Genomic DNA, 20398 nt, shown 5'->3' on the forward strand with positions numbered 1-20398 from the left:
CCTTTAAAAAAATCAACTGATAGTTGCAGTTTAGCAGCGCACAAACAAAAAGACGCAAAGTCTTAGCCATATATTTTCTGTTTTTTCATCTTCATTGTATTGGAAAAGTTTTGGTTTGGTAAAAATGTGACAATTAACATTCAGTAAATTTCTCTCGAACTCTGTTTAATTCAGCTTTGTCCACAACTCATTGTTACATGAAGGCTAACCCACTGGAAGTCATTTCCAGCAGTTATGACCACTTCTCCAATCTTGTAACAGCAGAAATACTCATATGAAAAATATGCATCAACATGCTGCAAAAAGCCTGAAAGACTGTGAAGTATCCCTGATGGAAGGAGTGTTATGGTTCTTCCCTGCATAGAGCAGCTAACATCAGAGAGATGGAGGGAAAGGATAGATGAAGATGGAGGGAGAGTGTGAGGCACTGTAAAAAGGTTATCTCCAACATGATGAAATCAAATCAGAGATTTAATGCTGCTTTCCCCAGCCCAGTCCAGAAGAGCTCAGTACTGCTAACAGGGTTGGCTGTAATATTGCTGTTTTCTTTGCTAGGATTAACCCCCCCCCCCCGAACCCACCCCTTTTCTCTTCCTCCTCTACACATATGCCCCACTTTGGTCAAGTGCTGGCCTCCCAAAGAGCCTCTCTATACTCTTTATTTCCATAAATCCACTGAATGCCCCCCCCCCTCACACACACCCCTCCCCATTTTCTCTCGCGTGCTTTGCCGCCTGCCTGTTGTTGTCCGGCTGAGAGCTTCATTCGCTTTTCCAGAAAGAGAAAAAGGTTTGTGTGTGTGTGTGTGTGTGTGCGTGTGTAGAGGGGGAACGAAGCAGAGAGAGAGAAAAATCCTTGAATGTGTTATTTGCTTTTAGCACTGTCTGCACAATGTTCCTCTCCCCATCCATTTTCCAGGCAATTTAAAGTGCGGTATTACACACTGCATTTTTTTCTCCTCTCCCAGAATCCCCTTACCCTAATGGAAGCAAAACATTACAATAATGTCCTCGCTCCTTAAACCCAGCACTCGCAGCCTAAGCACTTTCAGGCCCCAATCGCTCTTTCCCTCCGTTGCACTGTCTTTCCCTCCCACACACACTTTTCTCTCTCACTGCCTGCCTTTCTGTCTTGGCCCTCATCTCTTTGCTTCACACACAAACACACACACAGAGCATTTATTGCTCTTTCTTTATCTCCCCCACACACTCAGAAACACAAATATGTACAAGCATGTATGTGCACACAACCATATAGTAAACAGCATTTTAAAACTTCCACCTCCCTCCCTTTTCCTCACATCTTCTCCCGCTCTCACAGCAGAAACAAGGAATTACACAAGTGTCAGCTTGCACTTTGCATCTTTTTCCCAAACCCCAAACTCGCTAAAGAGTCTGCCTGTGCACGCTCATTCAACAAAGTGGATAGCTATCTAAGTTTACAGCGAAGCAGACTCAATCCATTTACACCTAATCACTCACATACACATTTCCACACCCACACATGCCTCTCTTTTTCCTCAATGGCCGTCCAGCGACCTTTCCCATTTGTGGTGGATTGGGAGACCTTTCTGTGGGTTTTAAAAACGAACGACGCAGCTTGAAAGTGTGAAGCCCAGGCGAGGATCGCTCCAAATGTCAATTTGAATGGTGCAGCTGAGTTTGGGCCTGAGAGGCTTTGACACATCTATTGACAGGACAGCTTAGAATAACACAGTAGCCATGGTCAAATCACCGGCTTTTCTGTGGAGAGTGGAGCGCATGTTTTAACTCAAGCATAACCCACTCTTTTGGATGCACACTCAGCTTTTGCAGCTATATACGTATTTGAGGCCAAGTGTGTGCTTAACCTTGGCTTTTGTCAGCAATACCTGTCACTAAATGCTCTCTGTGTTTGTTTATTTGTGCTGAGGGTTCCCTTTACATGCCATCTTGTACACTTCAGCTAATACCCAGTTCATGCTGTTCTACTCAGCAAAGCATACCTAGGAGTAACAAGAGCTCCTGTGGAAGTAAAGGATCAAGGCTTTGATCAAAATATGACCTTCTTACATAAAGAAGTTAAATAGATAGCACTGATTGTTGCTGGACAACATTCAGCCTTGTTCAGTCTCTCATTCAGACTCTGATTTCATAGCTCCAGCCATCAATGAAGATCTCTCTTGGCTTTTCTGTCTTTTTTTTTTTTTTTTTTTTTTTTTTTAGGATTTATGTCCAACATGCAAAGGAACCAGTCTGGCTCCCAGTTTGCCTCGCCACAGTCTGGCCCTCCTGTGTCCCCACACCCATCCACTGGAGGTTCATTGTATTCTGGTATTGGTCCGTACTCCCAGAGTGGCCCCACAGGTCCCTATGGACATCAGGGATCGCAGTATGGACACCAAGGTGAGAACTTATTTTCTCAAATGTACATTGTGGCAAAAACAAAGCAATTTAACTCAAGAGAACTTGCATACTTCTTAAAATGGTTAGAATAATGAAGTATTAAGTGATTTACAAGTTAACTTAAACACAATCATAGAATGTGAGTTATATGTATCAGACATTACTAAAGGCTTCCAGGAATAGTGTAGTCGCTGATTAAAAGCTAATGTGCTCATTCATTAGCACACTTACTGAAGAATTTAAATGAGTAGACCATCTTCTTAAAACCCATGAGACAAGATAAAAGTCTATAAACGTCTATATTTATGCCCCTGTGTTGATTTCTACCTGACATCGTGTTTGTGGAGCAGCTTCGACTTACTGACCAGTCATGTTGGGAAGATAAGTATGTACTCAGAGGGGTTGTAGAGGAACTTAGCTTGAGATGGGAAAAGACTCTTGCTCCCCCTCTCACAGAAACTCTGGGCCTTGACAGCAATGTCACTGGCGTCAAAGAAAGGTTGATAATTACGAATATAAAGAGACTCATTTTGAAAGATATTTCCAGGGTTTTTTCTACTTTTCTTCCAGCCAAAGTCTTTTAAATGTGCATACACACACACACACACACACACATACAGAGGCACATACAGTCTTCTTTCCTCTTGTGTGATGAGTCTCACAGTGGACATTAAAAACCAATGTGACTCTGAATATTCATGCGACACTTGAACCCTGGCTGGACCTCTTGGCCCTCCTCATGATATGATTATGAGGTAGCTCAAGAGTGACAAGGCCGACTGACATGTCAGGGGGTTTATCCGCTGACTGATGATCTCCATTGGCTGAGTAATGCTTTGACATTACCAACCATTGTTTGTTTTGAGTCCATGTTCTTCTGAAACACATTGTAGTGTATTCTGTGTGGTTGCTAACTGCAAAATTGAGAAATTCATCCCTACGTCATCTAAATGAGGATTTTCTTACATTCCCCTTGATGCTAAATCAAGTAGCAAAACTTAGGAAATTTCTAGTAGTCATGTTTGTTGTAGTCACTCAGTTTAAGTGTATTTTTGTTCTTGAAAAAGTCACGATTCCTCTCAAGCAAGTGAAGTTTAGGCCAATTGGACAGTCTAGACTTTTTCTGATACTTAAAAAACAAGAATACAAAACGGTTGCCTTCCAGGAAATTAAAAAAAAAATCTGGATCGTTCTCTATAATTAAGCTTTCTCCGCCCGCTTGTTTCTCCAACATGCAACTCCTGGCTATCCAACAAACGTTGACATCTGCTGTTGTACTTCCTTTCTTGCCTTTGGCGACAGACCAGATGAAACATTGTGGTATTTTTTTTTTTTTGGGGGGGGGGGGGTGAATGTGTATTTTAATGTGTCACCTTGATGAATGTGCCCGTCCGCGTGTGTGTTTTCTTAAATTTGCAGCCTCTCTTTTCGCATTTGTTAATGTTGATTAATAGCTCTAATGCATTTGGTATTTGGTCTCCCCTCTCCTCCCACTCTTATCTCCTAATGTGACTTTGGCTGGGCTGACAGCCCAGTAAGCAAAGAGAAATAGAAAAATTAAGCAAGCAGAGGCGGACTAGCCTGGAAGGATCTCTGAAGGCAGATGAGCGTGACATCTCAGTTGGATGACAGGAGTGATGTTCCCATCAGAAACAGAGCAGCTCAGGGTTGCTGTCTCTTCCTCACATCCATACAGTGTACATTCTACATCTTTTTGTATAATCTGAATCAAAAATAATAAACTTGCAACAGACTCCTTTCTATAATAAGCTAGGTTAGACAGCAAGGCATCAAATATCTTCAATCTGGTGCATGAGTAGCTGTACTGGTGAAGAAAAGTGCTTTTACTAGAGCTACACACATAAGTACACACATTTATACAAACTGATTGAAACCCAGTAGCAGACATTCAAGCCTAGTATGCCTACCTGAACTTAACCTTTAATTCCTTCACTTCTGTCTAAAATAGAGCTAGACGTGGTTACCCATGCTTTTATTTAATCTCATTTAGACTATTGTAACAGCCTTTTTTTTTTACCTTTTTTAATAAAAAAGGAGCTTGGCCAGTGGTGGGGAACCTTGGCCTTCGTCCTGCACGCTTGTGATGTTTCCCACTTACATTTATTATTTGCTTTCATCATAGTACTTAACTATTATAAGGCACTTTAAAGTGCTTGAAAACAAATGTAGTTCAAATTGTTGTAGTAATAAATGAATACAGTTCAGGAATTCCACCGAATCTTCATTTTTAGAGTATTCAAGTGTTTCTCCAGGTAAAAAGCAGAATTATACTGTTTCCATCATTTTCATATGTATAATATACAGCATATATTAAAGTCTCAACTGACTCGGGATTGTGTGCCTCCACATGACTGATGTGGATATAGTTTTTCTGGCAAGAGTTGACACAAGTTCAACCATCCATTTCAGTGCTGCCGATTTCTTTACCTTGTTATAAACTCCATTCTCGTTCTAATCTTCAGGATTCACAGGGACTCCAGGACATAGTCAGCGCCAGGTCAATGGCCTGTGTGGGGTGAACAGGGCAGACAGCTGCTGGTCATTGTTCTTAATGACAGCTCCATCTGCTTCCCTTCCCTCTCCCCAGTGCACGAACAAATTAGCCGGCACAGAAACTCACTCCAAGTCCCTGAACTCTGTTCTGCTGTTTTTCTTGGCTTGTCTTGCGTGGGGAGAGTTTTAGGTTGTGTTTCTGTGTATAGCTTGTGATATAACAATTTTCACAATGCCACACATGGCAAGACTGCTTTTAGCTCAACAAAGGACATAAAAAGAGTCTGGTGTTCTGTAACTTTAAATGCTATGATGCTGCCCTTTTATTAATGGTAAACAACTGTACTGCAGCTTGTGCAACTACACACGCTTTGCCAGACTACAGGAGTCTTTTTACAAACAATACTTTATATTTTTCGTTGTTTTCTGCAGTCCATGAAAATGTTAGTCTGTAATTAAAGCTCTCAACGTTTTAATAAGAACTTTTGCATTTACAGAACGGTTCAGTGATCCCAAAAATGATTTAAGCTGCTAAATATTTATGACTGTCCCTTGAAAGCCCCCTCATGTGAAGTTAAACTGATCTCCTTCAGTTTGTGTTGATATGGGGCTCTTCTTTGGATTCCAACAGCTGTTTTTAAGACATGCACTTGGACATGGTTCAGAGCCGGCTTGTTGAGAACAGTGGACACACAGACGGGGGAGGAGGATGTTATACCATTACAGGAAAGAGATTTGGAGCCTGTCTCAGCACTGCTTTCTCTCCCACCCATTTCATAGCTCCACCACATACCCACCTCGAGGGGGTTCAGCCCTCTGCTGGTAATGACCATGCTACAGACAGGACTTTTAAGCCATGGTGCCTAGCCGGAGCCACAGTGTAATCCCCCCCCCCCCCCAAAAAAAAGAAAAGAAAACCCATGACTCAAGCCATTGCCTAGGGGAGGGAGTGGAGTCTTTGGAGGAAATTGACAGTGTGGAGCTCAGCAGCCCCAAGGTGCATCCCAGCTCTGCTCAGGCTCAGAAGCCCTGCCAGGGAGGATGATGAGGTAGCTGGGAGAGGATGTGGGGCCTCAGGCAAGAAGAGAAACTGCAAAAAAAAAAAAAAAAAAAAAAAAATCTATTCCAGAAACTTGCAATAAATCGCAAATCTTAAAGTAAGTTTTTTTTGTTTTTGTTTTGTTTTTTTAAGAACTTAGTTTTGTCTGTGGAAATTATGTGTATTTGCCTTAATAAATATAAATGATTTGAGCTGCTAAAATCTTATTAAACTGATCATATAGGTTAACAGGATAAAATGAATGTCATTACATTTATATTCATTTGCACTTTTTTTGCCCACTTCTACAAATCCAATAAAATGTGAACAAAGAAAAATATTATTAATTTCTTCCCACATGTGGACACAGACAGCCTGCACGCATTCCTGTCCTTGCCAGCTCAAGCATGTAGCCATGTAATCTGCGTTCCACTCCTTATTGATGAACTTCACAAGTCCAGAGGGCACATTGCTGCACCATCATACCTTACTCTACCGTAGATGGGAGAGTGACTGCTCCGGCTGTTAGTGCTGGATGGTCCAGCCTGCTGAGGAAGCAGTAGACGGTAATCTGCTCGGTCACACTCCAGCTCTCCTGCGGGACTGCAGGGATTAAACTCAGTGCAGGATATAGCCGCCGCCAAATGCATGACCGTGCCAAGAATTTCCATGTAATTGAGAACGAAGCACCGTGAGCTCTCCCTTTCCATCTCCTCCTCTCCATCACGCTATAAATATCACCAAAACTCCCCAAAGGCACAGATTGCCAAGAAGCAGGCAAGAAACCAAGACTGAGCTACAAGGACACAAGAAGGTGCGAATAAAAATGACAACCTCCTTGTCATGTTTTTCCTCATGTCCCTCCCTGATTTGTTTCCAGAGTAGGAAACATACACACTTTTGCATGTACACTGCTCATACTTTACACTGTGAGTGCTTGTTGGAACATCAGTAGAATTCAAAAGTCCTCATCCAAGGTCACTGCTGCATCTTTGAAAAGATGCATAACTTCATATTTATTTCCAGATGGAGCTTATCTTAAAGTCATTCGGGTCTGGATGTATTCTTAAGATGATACATATTCTCATTTAATCTTTTTATGTATAAATTTTTAGAATACATTTTTTGCATTAGACTGGAATTTAGATTTTACATCAGAAAATATCCAGTTTCTTCATCTGATGTGATGTGAATCTCCAAAGTCATAGAAAGCTCTTATGAAAACACCTGAGCTCTCAGTCATTTTACAAAGTGGGTTAGGACCCTAGCTGTCCTTGAGAAGCACTCTGGCGTAGCACCAGTCCTACAGGAAGTGAATCATTCTTGTCAGGACAAAGTTAGACTCTCATTGGAAAGCTTTGCATTAACCCTATCCCACAACTACTCTGTCTTTCCTTCTGCCAGGGTAATCCCAGCCAAGAACCAGAGCATTTTGCATGGTAGTTCTTTCAGTCCTGAATGTTTACTTCCTGACACATTTTTTAGTCTCTTTTGTGAGGCTTGGCCCAGCATCTTACTACCCCAAGAAAGTATGACAAACATGCACTCATGGAAAGTTCCAGACACCCAGTCCCACTTTTGGAACTTTTGGGGCTTTGGCCGATTCACTAAAATGCGGAAAAGACATGCAGATTGTCCAAATGGGACTGTATGACATAAACAGCACCCTGGGAGGTGTGCTGGAGACTCAGTCAGTGGCCAAAAGCCACAAAGTGTCCACCCAGGCAATTGAGAATGCATGGCAGGCTGCCAGGGGCCTCAACAGCTGTCCAAAGGCGGCTGAGAGAGGTCTGGGGCCTTGTTCATCTGCAGCAGGCCATCCAGCTGAGCTGAGAGTACAGAGGCTATAAGCAATGTTCCCAGGATTTTCCACAGTGTTGCAAGCAGTTGCTTATGAATAGAAAAAGTATGGAAATGTGTCATTCAGTGGTTACAAGGACTCCAAAGTATTATATATCCATTCACACAGTGGAGCAGACACACACTTATACACACATGTACAGTGAACCCTACATATCCTCCTGTGTTCGTTAGCAGACATCCTTTCTTCCTGAATGCTTCCCTATTATAGCCCAAAACCCTTGACAGGTGTCAGCTGTACTCAGCTCACCAACTCTCCAAAGCCTCCCCAGAAATAATCCGCTTCTTTTTTTCCCTTCCCCATCTCTCCACAGTAGATTTCATCACAATGTCTGGACAAATTCAAGCCGAGTTGCTGACTTTTATGGGAAAGACGTTTATTTTGATTCAATTTAAATCCTATCTTGGGGGGGGGGGTTGATGGGGGTGGGATCCCCCCTCAATTTCTGTCTTGTCCTCCTCTGTTTCCGTCCTCATCCCTGCTGCTTCTCTCTGTTGGGCTTGGAGGCTTGTGTTATGTGGAAAGTGTCTTCGCTGAAGCAGCTCGAGGACACTGGGAAGCCATTTCCATTTTCAGAGTCACAGCCCATACCCCCCCACACACCCCACCCGCCCCTTCGTGCGGAATACTGTCATTTAACTTTCCCTCGTTTGAGTGTGCAGAAAAGCCTTCAGGTTTTAAAGGGACTTGATCCCCTTTTCCAGACATATTCTCAGGGGATTAAGCAGTGAGGCCCTACTAAAGCACCCTTAATCAAATCAAAATAAATAGCCCCCTTTACAATGGAGGATGCCACATTTTCCATTTCTATTTTTCAGGGGATTTGTCCCAGGGAGGGGGATATCGCCTGCAGAGGGAATAATGTTATATGCTCTCTGAGCGGGGGTGTGTACACTCACATATACAGTAGGTGTCTTCTAAAGTGCCTGAATGTATGTACATGTTGTCTTTGACAGCATGGTGATTCTCTTTCAGCTTGCATTAAGGTTGGAGTGGAGCTGGGCTTTTAAAGCCAAAATTGAGGGGTTTAAGTGTGCCTTAGGAAAGCTTCTGGCATCATGGTCATGTGGCACTCCAGGGCAGCAAGAAAGCATTTACTGCAGATTAGAGCTCCTCTCAAGTGTTTCACAAAGTCAGCCTTAATCTTGGCAATTGTTCCCAGGGCTATCCAGGAACCTGCAGCAGTAAAATATGTCACCAGAAACACACCCTAAATAGTTTTTTCCCTGCATTCACTGTATTTTGTAGAGGTCATGAATGAGAATTTAGTTCCGCTCTTTACATTTTCCTCACTTCTCATCTGACACAGTGTTATTTTCGAGATGGATGAAATTGTTGTATGTGTCATTGTTGTAGCTCTAACTGTAGAAGCTGACAAGCACACTCCATTTCTCTTCAATGAGCTGATTTATCAAACCCACATGCATCTACTATATTACTCAGAAGTCATTTTAGAAGTCACAGATGCAGTCTCTGTAAGATTAATTTATTCTAGCTGATTCATGTGTCATTTCTTTCCAGGTAACTACCCTCGGCCCTCTAACTTCACTGGGACAGCCAGTACCAGCTACAGTGGTCCGGGGTCTGGCATGACTAACAGTCTGGGGATAAACGCTACCAGTCCAATGCACGGTCAGGGGGCCGGACAGCCCATACCTGGAGGACGCAGCCAGGGCCCAGGCAGCCAGAACAGACTCTACCCGTCCATGGGTCCCATTTCACCAAGCATGTCGCAGCCAGCCGGGCCAGGAATGGGTCCTCCATCTTTGGGTAGCTCAAACCGCAAGGCCCATGAAACAGCAGCAGCTAGCATGCCGCCATCTGTCAACTCAGTTCACAACAGGTAGGAGTGCACCAAGGACTGAGGTCTAAATTCTTTTGGAAATTTTGTGTTTTTTAAAAGATCAACATATTTCTCTGCTTCATTCTGGCTCATTAAATCTAATGGGGAAGTATGTCCAATATCTCTGACTGGTAGTGCAAATGTGCATGCAATAAAGTGTGCACATATGAACTTGCTACTCATAATTATGCTAGCAAAAATAACAAAAAAGTATAACTTTATAACAGAAATGCATCATTCATGATATCTGCTGAGATTGGGGCCCAGTAACCATCTCTGTCTACATCACTGTCTGCTAAGTGACTTTTTTGTGAATTTTGTTGATTTTTTTGCTCTCAGGGCTTCCATTCTCCCGTGAGCTGTCTATAGATCTGCCTTATGTAATTTTTTTCCACATATCTCATAAAGTGCTTGACATTTTTATATCTGGCTCAGCCAGACATATTGGCTTGTGAGAAGGCAGTGTGGTATGAATACAGTATTGTCAAAACCTAAAAGAAGAAAAAGCAAACCTCAGTTTTAACTGTGAAAACACCAGAGGCGGAGGTGATGCTGAGCACCTTCACACAATTGCAAAGCACTTTGATGCAATAGCTGTGTATGAGTTAAGGGTTATTATGTTTCCATCAGGGTTGCAGCTCTGACTGTATGAGGACTCATGGTGCTGGAGACAGGGGTTTTGTTATGGGATTGTGTGGGCAGTAAACTTTTGCTGAACCCTGCCAGGGGAACTTGTGAAAACATGGCTGTCGCCTAAGAGGAAGGATGAATTTCCCCACTTCCTCATAACCGTGCATGTTTTTTCTAACAATGCATCATGGGAGCAGTTTCACAAGTGTTCTGCAGGCTGACATGGCAGATTAAAATCCAGTATGTTAGCGCTTTCCTAGATTTGTCCAACTTAAGATACTGAGCCAGTTACAATGTTTAAGATAAAAATATGTCTTTTTCTTGGCGGTCTGCAGGCTGCCTCCATATGCTAGGTCACAAGCCTACATGCAGCCCACTTCCACCCACTGGCCCCATTCTTCCTTCACCTGTCCACCACCTTCATCTCCACCCAGAACTTACCATACTCCCATTTTGCCACCTTCACATTCACAGCAACATAGGTAGGTGTGCAACATGTGTTGTGTTTGTATGTGAGTGTTGTTGTGTCACATGACTAAATTTAACTGCAATTCTTTAAGCAAAACAAAAATATTGTAATCACGAAAAGCTCCCGTGATGGAAAACAGGGGAGTCATCACTGTTAACACTATGCCATCATCAATGTAGTCATCAGTGTCATAACAGGCTTCTCTTAGTCACTCTAATGGCACCATGAGTATCATGCATGCACGCACACACTAATATAATTTGAGATGATGCACACTTTGTGACACAACAAGTGTGTGTCTAAGGGTTGAGAAGTGCCTCACAGTATTTGTGATTAATTAAGTGCATCACGGGGTCCGATGCTACATACACACACTTATGTGCACATGCAGTGATGCAAATGCTAGACAAGCCATTAAGAGAAGGCTTGGCTGTCAATAAGAAGTGGCATGACATGATCCTCACTGCTGGGACCAATCAGGCCGCCTGTCAGTCTTTTCTTATTTCCTCACGTTTGCCAAGACGCCAGAGAGGTGGCGGTCATCACGGTGCTGCTGGAGGAGAGAGCTTCCTCGCTCCAGTTCTTACTCTGTTTACAATCTAGATTAAAAGTGATTAATTTTGATTCATGTCATCTGTTGCTTTGTTTGTTGTTTTATCTCATTCTTTGGTGTTCAGCCGTAACATGTTGTTCTTACCTCACACTGGAAGCAAAAACTCTGGTTTGCTGATGTTTTTTTCTTTTGAACTTCTGTTCAAAATCTTTTTTTTTCATTCTCTAATGGCTGCATTCAAACTTTGTTACTCTGTTTATTCAGACCACAGTATCGCCTCAGTACAATCAAGAAAAAACAAGCAAATACTGTGATCTTTAGAATAACAGAAGACTTCTATAAGCTAGCTAGTGTAAAAAAAAATATGTGTTCACTAGATGAAACAAATGCATGCCAAAGCAAATCAGTGTTTGACTAAGTTGTCCTACTTCAGCCACCTACTTTATTTATTTAGTATTCTTGCAGACTAATTTCATGGACTTTTGTTTTGTTTTGTTTTTTTGCACCCTCACTGTTGTCCGCTGTCGCTCATTCTCCTCCTTTCATCCTTTCCCGTATGCTTTTCCTCTCTCTCTCCTCCCACCTGTTTCACTCTTTTTACCAACTCTCCCAACTGTTTTGCCCTCTTCGTCTCCGTGCTGCTCTGTTATCCTACCCAGACTGTTTTATCTCGCTCAGCCTTTCTTCCTTCCAATTTGCTTTTTGTTCTTTGCTGTCTCCAACACAGCCTTGTTATGTTTTTCTTCCTTAGATCCCACTTTAGAACATCTGAGGGAGATCAGGAGAAAATTGGCCTCCGAAAAACCTGCAGTTAAAGGCTCCAGCGCCCCGTTTGTGCTCCAGTGCAACATTGTGAAACATTCAGACTTACTTCTTCTCTGTCAGAGAAACAACTTGTTAGTCACAGTGCATGTGTCTGTTTTTGCCCTTTGATGAGTCAACGCAGGCTGCTGCAGCCGCCCGCTACCAACCTTCCATATCAGAGCTAGTTAGTTAGCAGCGGTATCACGTGCTAAGCTGTTTCTTTTCCTTCTTTTTCTTCTGCACATTCCTTCTCTTCATCCCTACCAATCACCCTCTGCTTTTCTGCCTCTCATCTCCATCCTTTCCTAACTCACACACACACACCTGATTTACTTGTAGACTCACTCTGACTTCATTATAATGAGTGAAAAGTATTCTAAATGAACAGAGGAGGACCACTTCTGGAATCCCATGGCTGCAGGCGTGGGCTGAGATTAAATCTTCATTAGGTGTGGGGTATGGAGTGTTTTTTTTGTTTTTTTTTTAGTTTTGTCTTTTGTTTTTTTCCTCTGAGCCATCTCAGAGTTTCTCCCCCACTGGAGGACTGGAATCCGAAACAAATGTCCCACTTTTATTGGTTAGTCAGTTTGATGTGGTTGGTGGAGCGTGTTAAAAAAAAAAGGTCCTGGTGTTTATTTTCTTATAAAGTCTCAGAACATCTTTTTCATCATTGCATTGGTATTCCAGCAATATACTCTGTGAAATTGGAAATTCCTTTTAAATACATCTAATGTCTAAACCGGTCGAACTGGTAATTGGGCTGATTTTCAGGATAAAATGTCATAAAAAGCAGATTTTTGTGCGTTTAGGCAGCTGCTTGGAATCAGTCTGATGTGTTTAAATTACATGGACAATGTAAAGGCAGAGGAAATTGTATGTTTGTCTGGGAGAAAGGTGAATCACAAGATTTTTTAGGGGCTGGAGACAGATGTTGAAGGATTTTTTTTTATCTTTTCTGGAAAAGAGAGGAGAACACAAAGTATTAAAAGGTATAAGCTTTTCTTGGCAGCAGCTTCTGAGGATGGAATTGGCTTTTCAAATGACTTTCCAACGCTGCCGGCGACACTCTACAAAAAGTTCCTGGAGCTATAGGAACAGGCGAGCTGTCGTAAAAATAAGCACTTAGTTGAAGAAGAGCAAAGCTCGGGAAAAAAAATGAGCCATAAATAAAAAGGAAATTGAAGGGAGAAAAATGTTGGATGAGGGAAGAAGAGAGGAGAGGAGAGTGCTCCCAGGCAAATCCTCGCCAAATAATTCATTTCTGACCTCCTTAGTAAGTAAATTTGCTAAATAAATAAGAGCAGCGCTTGAATGTCAAGAACGGGAGATGCTGCCTGTGGCGCTTTGTCGCTCGCAGTCTTGGCAGCGCTGCGAAGCGCTCTGCTTTCATTAGATGGGCAAAATAAATGGCTTCTGCTCCATCCATCCATCCTGAGCTGTTTGATGTTTGGAGTGAGGGGAGGGAGAAGTAGCTTTTCTCTGGATTTAATATGTTAAAAGCTGTCCTTTTATTTTTTTGTATTGGGTTTATTCTGGTCTACCCTCAGTACCGTGTGCTTGTGTGTGAGTGTGCATGGCAAGTTGAGTCAGGAGTTTGGAGGAGCAATGAGCGCAAGCTGCCCTGAGAACAGATTGGGTCCATATATAATTCATAGCCTCCAGCCGATCCACTCCATCCATTTTTCTCTTACTATTCCTTCACACACACACACACACACACCTAAACACGCAGCAGGCAGAGGGATCGATACGGAGGGCCTCTCAGCCGTCACATGGTCCTGCAGTCCCAGCGCTTCGGCTGTCTCGTCCAGTTAGCAGCACTGGGAGGCATCGGCATGGCCTGTCACCACGAATGAAGGACAAAGCCGCTGCCACTTCTAGAGAGAAACCGTCAGCTGGTTGGCTGGCACCTCGTAACCATGGCATCCCCTTGGCAACGGCACCCACCCAGCGTGCAAACACAAGGACACGCTCAAACACTCTTCGACACACACATGCACTCTGCCTGTGGTTTAACAGTGGCCTTCTCTGATGCCCTTCACACATGTGGACAGAATATCAAAAGAAACAACACGGCTGTGTGTGGGTGTGTGTGTGTGTGTGTGTTTGTGGGGAATTAAGGAAAAAGAAAGCAGGTTTTGTGTTTGGATGCATTTTAAAGATCTTTATTGAAGCTGGACAGACCCAACAAAAGAATCTAAATCAGTCTACATCTTCATAAAATTACAGTAATTTCCCTTCTCAGAAAAAAAATTTAAATCTTTCTTTTCCAGTGAACTTTTTTCTCTCCTCTTCCTCCTTCTGGCCACGCCTGGACAACAAGTTGACTGTGAACTGGCCGGTCAAGGGTTCACGTGGATGTTTCCATATTTCTTACTGTGTGTTGGAGTGAGAGTTCTTTCAGCTCATTGTCATGGAACAGCGATTACCTCCTGCTAAGGGGCCGCAAGCTGAGTGCCCCCCCCACTTTTTAGTTGGTCCAACAGGGACTCATTCACCCACCACTCAGGCTTCTTCTTGCCTTATTTCCCTCCCTCTATCCTCTTTCCCCTCTTCTTCCTCACTCACTGTTTCGCTCTCTGCGGCAACAGGATACTCTTCTTTTTTTTTTTTTGCTAGCGCAAAGGTGCCCAAGAGCAAGATGAATGTGCTGTGCCATCCCCCTCCTCACCCCCTCTGCCTCCCCCCGCAGCCCTGATAGCAGCACATGCATATATTAAGTGTGATTAAACGCTGTGCGGTGCCTCCATCAAGTGCTTTCTAATGGGCTTTTTTATGACATGAATTAGTCATAATGGGAGAGCGCCACAGTCAAACACCACCAACTACTGTTGTTGATATTGATTTGGTTTTTTTAGGCATTCACACTCGAACTTCTGCTTATATTGCTTAAGACTGTAAAGGGCCCTTTTTTACAGTGTGATTGAGCAAAGGTATTCAGCATCTATAAACTTATTCTCCAGGCTGGGAGTTTGCACACAGAATTTTCTTTTTTTTTATTATTTTTTATTTTTACTTACTTGAAAAGATAAAAAATCAAAAGGTAAATTTATTTCTGTGTCTTGACTCACACAGAGCTTTTTAGGGAACGTGTAGGCAGCAAACGAAGGAGACTATATTCCCCCCCATTATAGGAAAATGGGGCCAGATAAGCATGGATTTGGTGTGCTTGTTTCTTTGCCATGGAGCTCCCCTGTGCACCTCAGCCCCCATAGAGGGATTACATATGTATCATCAGCCGTGCTCTATGACTAATTACATCTGTGAGATGAGATTATGGGGAGGTTTACCAAGCCAATCCCTTCTCTCAGGCAATGTGTATCGGTTCCAACAGGAGGTATTACATTATGTGTCTGTGTGAGTGTCTGAAAGAGAGAAAGATGCCAGTTAAGAGAGAATTGACTGACATGTAAATCCAGATAGCCTTTTTCTTTTCGTCCACAGAAAGAGCTCTGCATCTTGCGCCAGATACTCCCCCTTGTGTCCTGTCCTGTTCACATCCTTTACATTCGCCATTGCTTCCGTGTGACTTTCTGAGCTCTCTTTTTTTTATCTCCCAGTCTTTTTCGACATGGTTGTCCAGGAGATAATCTTGAGTCAGCAGGATATGGACCAAATTGTTACAAACACAGTGTTCCCATTCAGCCCTTGTGTCACTGGCTTGGCCTGCCTGTCATACACTGCCATATTCTGCCTTCAGTCACACACACATGCACACATGACGACTAGTATTCAGCAGGTTGCAGATAAGCCCCTCGGATGTCACCTGCAACACCATTTGATGAACCACCTCAGATAGAGAGGGGAGGCTAAGTGAGGAGACTGAGTTGAGCGGCATTGATTTCTGCTGTCACCATGGCAACAAATAACATGATCCTCTCCAAAAGCACACCTTAATTAGTTAAATTATGACTTGTGGGATAAGTAGAGAGAGGAAGTGAAGGAGAAAAGGGAATTGGGGATGAGGGGGGGAGTTGTTTGCAGCGAAGATGAGATTCTTTCTTTTTTGATGCTTCATGCTCATCTTTAGGCTTTCAGAAGAGCTGTTTGTTTGATTAGGGATATGTTGTGTTTTTTTAGACTGACTTTCAGATACACATACAGTTCAGTTTTTACTACAGCAGTAAAGGAAACAGACTGCTAAGTATCATCTATGTGATTATGTGACTTTTCTTCCACTGCAGCTTCTGTTGTTACCAGCTTCTCACCACAGCCTGTTATTATATTTTGGGTCTAACAGCATCTATGTCTACTAGATCTGCTAATGTTTTTCTCCTCTGTCTGTGGTAGGCAAGGCAACTACCAAGGCCCTGGTGTCAGCCAAGCAAGCACTGTCCCCTATAATGCTTCAACGGGCAGCAATAGTTCAGTCACAAGCAACACACAAGGTCCAGGCTACAATATTCCATCTTCAGGTATCTTAACTAAAGCCTATGTTGTGAAATGATGTGTGTTGTCTATATAGTGGTTGGTTTTAACAGACAAAATACAAGAAGCAAGAAGAGATGTTCATTGATAGTATAAATGCAGATACCTATCAAGTTCAATGATATTTCTTTTTATTCTAAAGCATTTTCAACAGATATTTAAAGAAACGAGGTTTTGATCTCCTTTGTTGGACATGTCCCATGTTAAAATCTGCAGAATAAATATCAATAAAATGAAGGAGAACCTGAATCACAGCTGTCTGTGTTAAATATAGTGTGCCACCCAAAGTAAAGAAGAAATCAGGCATTTTCTTTTTACATTCTCTGATTTATCAGTAGGGCTGGACCTTTATTAACCAAAGATCATTGTGGTGCACATGTTTTCCTTTCAGCTATTCACCCTGCTATACTGATGCAAAATAAAAAAAAATTAAAAAAAAGGATTCTCAACACTGAAAAATACAATTAATTTACTAAATGTTCTTTAGCACACTTACAGAGAGATAAAGAAGTGAACCTTGTATCTAAAAACCTCTTCTTTGTGTTTCTAAGAAATATGCAGCTGATAGTATGAAAAGAAGTCTTAAGGATCTAATTTCATCTTCTTCTAATAAAACCACACCAGCATTTCTTGAATGCTAACCTTCCATCCAATGGCCTTTTTGAATTTGTAAAAACATGGATGTGCATCCAGCTGGGTTCAGGGTGCGCTGGCTTGCTTTTATTGGAATCTATATCTAGTTCCCTTTCTGTTTTTTGCTAAAGAAGCAACCTTTTCAAACTTTTCTTTTTCAATGTTCTTTTTGACATGAACGGACAGGATTAGAGAATTCTTGCAAGTACAAAAAGAATGAACATAACATTTCTGCTATGTTGTCTGACTTTGTCTATGACATTATGCATGCATTGTCAAGCAGCTTGCAGCTCAAACAAAGAGAGCCTCATTAAAACAAATTGAACAGAACATAATAGAAAAATGACAAGTATGTTCAGCAGCGGTGTTAGCATACCTATTGTGAAGGTATTTTTTTTAATACAGACTCTATAAACCTGTGTTTGCTTCAACAACGGTTCACTCAAAACAATGTCAGCTATTATAACAAGAACACAAGTTTCCCTTCTACTTCATTTAATGTTCTTTATTCAGTATTGTTTTTGTGAAAAATTCTGCACACCTATTTTTTATTTTTTTTATTTTTTTAGTAAATGGTTTTTTTATTGCTGTTGAAGGAGCCACGGGACTCTTAGGGGATGGCATAATGAGCCCAGATGGCAAACAGAAGATGGACGTCAAAGACGATAGTGGCACGAACAATGAGCCGCACAAGCCAAAGGTACTTCTTTAACCATCTTCACCTCATGTTTTCGTTTGCAGGTCCCTTTTTTTCTTTGAGTTTTTTTTTTTTTTTTTTTCTGTTTGTTCTGTTTCATCGTCTAAATGAAACAAACCAAATCTGATCAGCATATGCTGCCTCAGCACAATGGGCTCTTTCTCTGTTGTTTTCTCACCATATTTAATGATTTGTTTAACATTTACCATTCATAATGTTTTCCTCGCTTCGTTTTTGCCCGCAGCACTCTCTTCTTGCTGATGTTTTGGCAGCTCGAGCTGCAATAAAGAGAGAAACACAGGGAGAAAGAGAGGGCTTGGCATCTGCAGTACACACATGTACCAACACGCATTCAAACACGGCACAGAGATACGGAGCATAAACACAGGCACACACACACACACACACCCATGTCTCAATACACAATGCTGACTTCTCGTTTTGACCTACAACAGCAGCTCGGCTTGGCTCAGCAACAACAAAACTCTGCTCTTTGCTCTTTTTCTACCCCCTCTCCCTTGTTTTTGCTTAATAACCCCTCTTCAACACACATGCACATGCCTCCATCACAACCACTACACATCTTTTCCCTCCAAATCCCTGCCTTTTCTTTTGCTGATTACGGTAGTAGGGCCTTTTGAATTATTTAAGGCAGCCTGAGCAGCCAGATAGACCCCCAGTGCTCCCAAAAGAGATGATCTGTCTGCCAAGAGAGAGAAAACGAGTTAGAGATTCAGAAAGAGAGACAGGGAAAGAGAGGGGCAAAAAGATAAGGTTTTTGCTGACATGAGCATTCTGTACGCAGACCAGAAGCACTTGTCAAGCTGTTGTTCCCTCTTTCCCAGTCTCTTTAACACACACACATGTTAAGAAGCAGTGAAGAATCCTGCAACACACTTAAACACACATGCATGTAAGCTAACGTGGAGTAATTTACACAAAGAAGAGTCTGCATCAGTCTGATCTTCATGCATGTTAAATATCTTACCAAGACAAATACATACATACCATGCAGCACGTAAACTAGCACAGATATGCACAAAACATGCCACACACTGACTCACATTTCATTTACTTTTGCATCATGTGAAAGAAAATCTTGACCCAGTTATATGTGTAGTGGTAGGAAGCTTTGTTTTTTGCCATATTATATAAAAATCAGCTTTGTATTTTACAATTGTGTAACCTTTATTTAACCAGGAAATCATTCACATTCAGATAACCTTATCAATCCTAATGGTCAATTCATTTGTTGCTTCCCCGTTCGTCCATGCAGTTCCAGCAAACACCAACAAAACAGGTCAAATGTAGAGGAAAGAACTTAAGGAATAGAAGTAAAAGCATTACCATGAGATATTATTATTGAGTACGTAATCACTTTAGAAAGGTCTTTAATGTCAATAACATGCCATTTGGAAAGTGTCGTACTGTGTAGGTCACATTATTTAATCAGTCTTGCAGATGAGTTGTTGAAAAACCCTGTTGTCTGAAGAGTTGGTTTTCTGCATTTAATACAAATAAAATAACAATGCAAATTTTATGCAAATCAGTTCAATCGTATATTTATAAATAACACAAAGATAAAATATAACATAAAAAAGTGCTATTTTATTTATTTATTAAGAAGCAGAAAAACTGAGACATCTTTCCTGCATGGTTGGCACGTTTTTACTTTAATATAAAAAAAAGGTCATCTTTTGTAGAAAAACGAAGAAAACAAGAACATTCTTTGTAAAAAAAATATATTGCTAATAATAATATATATATATATTTGTTCAGCATAAATAGTGCCTTCAGAGATGTGCAACTCACCCACGTGCACTGACGCACCACCTAAAACACTTTAGGCTGTTTTTTTTTTCTTCTTCTTCTTTTTTTTATGTTGCACCAATAACAAATTGGATATATGTTGTCTTCTTTAGCCAGGACGTTGCTATGTGTTATGATTTCCAAGCACTATAAAATCTAAAATTTTGTTTTAGATCACCAACTTTACCTAAGTGGGGGGTCTCCATCCTACATGAGCTTGGGACATTAGAAGACCTCAACATTTATGGATCTTTGTTTATCAAAGTTTTTTTTCTTTCCTTGGTAGGATGTTAAACTGCAATTCTTTGCAAATTTCAGTTGATAAAGGTATAAATATAATTCTTAAATCACCCTAACATTTTTAAATGTGTCGCACCATCAAATATATCATGAGAATGTACATGCAATTGGTATTTTCAGTTTTAATATTTGGTTTAAATGATTTTAAATGAAGGCACCGTCTTTTATGAGCTGGTCTTCTAATGACATCTAAAAGCAATCCATAGTCAAAAGTACAAACCCCTGAAATCATTTATCTCCATTCTGCAGCTACAGGACGGTTACATGAACAATAACAGCAGCAGTGTGTCTCAGCCAGCCACTCCAGGGGGAGCCCTGCCCGTGCCGTCCCCCCTATCACCCAGCCCCGCCAGCCTGTCCTCCTACCACGGAGATGACAGCGACAGCATCAGCAGCCCGCCATGGCCTCTCAAGACTCCCTCCAGCCCTGTAAG

At 41.7% G+C, this 20398-nt stretch overlaps 1 protein-coding gene across 5 annotated transcripts in view; it reads left to right on the top strand.

Moving 5' to 3' along the window:
* LOC121631535 (AT-rich interactive domain-containing protein 1B-like) overlaps positions 1 to 20398 on the top strand; it is a 190359-nt gene that overhangs the window by 154467 nt on the left and 15494 nt on the right. For 4 of the 5 annotated variants that reach the window (XM_041972534.1, XM_041972530.1, XM_041972531.1 and 1 more), the window contains exons 7-12: positions 2205 to 2384; positions 9320 to 9641; positions 10607 to 10753; positions 16388 to 16512; positions 17755 to 17858; positions 20214 to 20393. In XM_041972534.1, the coding sequence (XP_041828468.1) occupies positions 2205 to 2384; positions 9320 to 9641; positions 10607 to 10753; positions 16388 to 16512; positions 17755 to 17858; positions 20214 to 20393 (1058 nt within the window). The remainder of the gene's footprint in view (positions 1 to 2204; positions 2385 to 9319; positions 9642 to 10606; positions 10754 to 16387; positions 16513 to 17754; positions 17859 to 20213; positions 20394 to 20398) is intronic. The other variant, XM_041972533.1, reaches the window with a different exon arrangement.

The sequence above is a fragment of the Melanotaenia boesemani genome, chromosome 20, assembly GCF_017639745.1.
Source record: "Melanotaenia boesemani isolate fMelBoe1 chromosome 20, fMelBoe1.pri, whole genome shotgun sequence".
Taxonomy (NCBI): Eukaryota; Metazoa; Chordata; class Actinopteri; order Atheriniformes; family Melanotaeniidae; genus Melanotaenia; species Melanotaenia boesemani.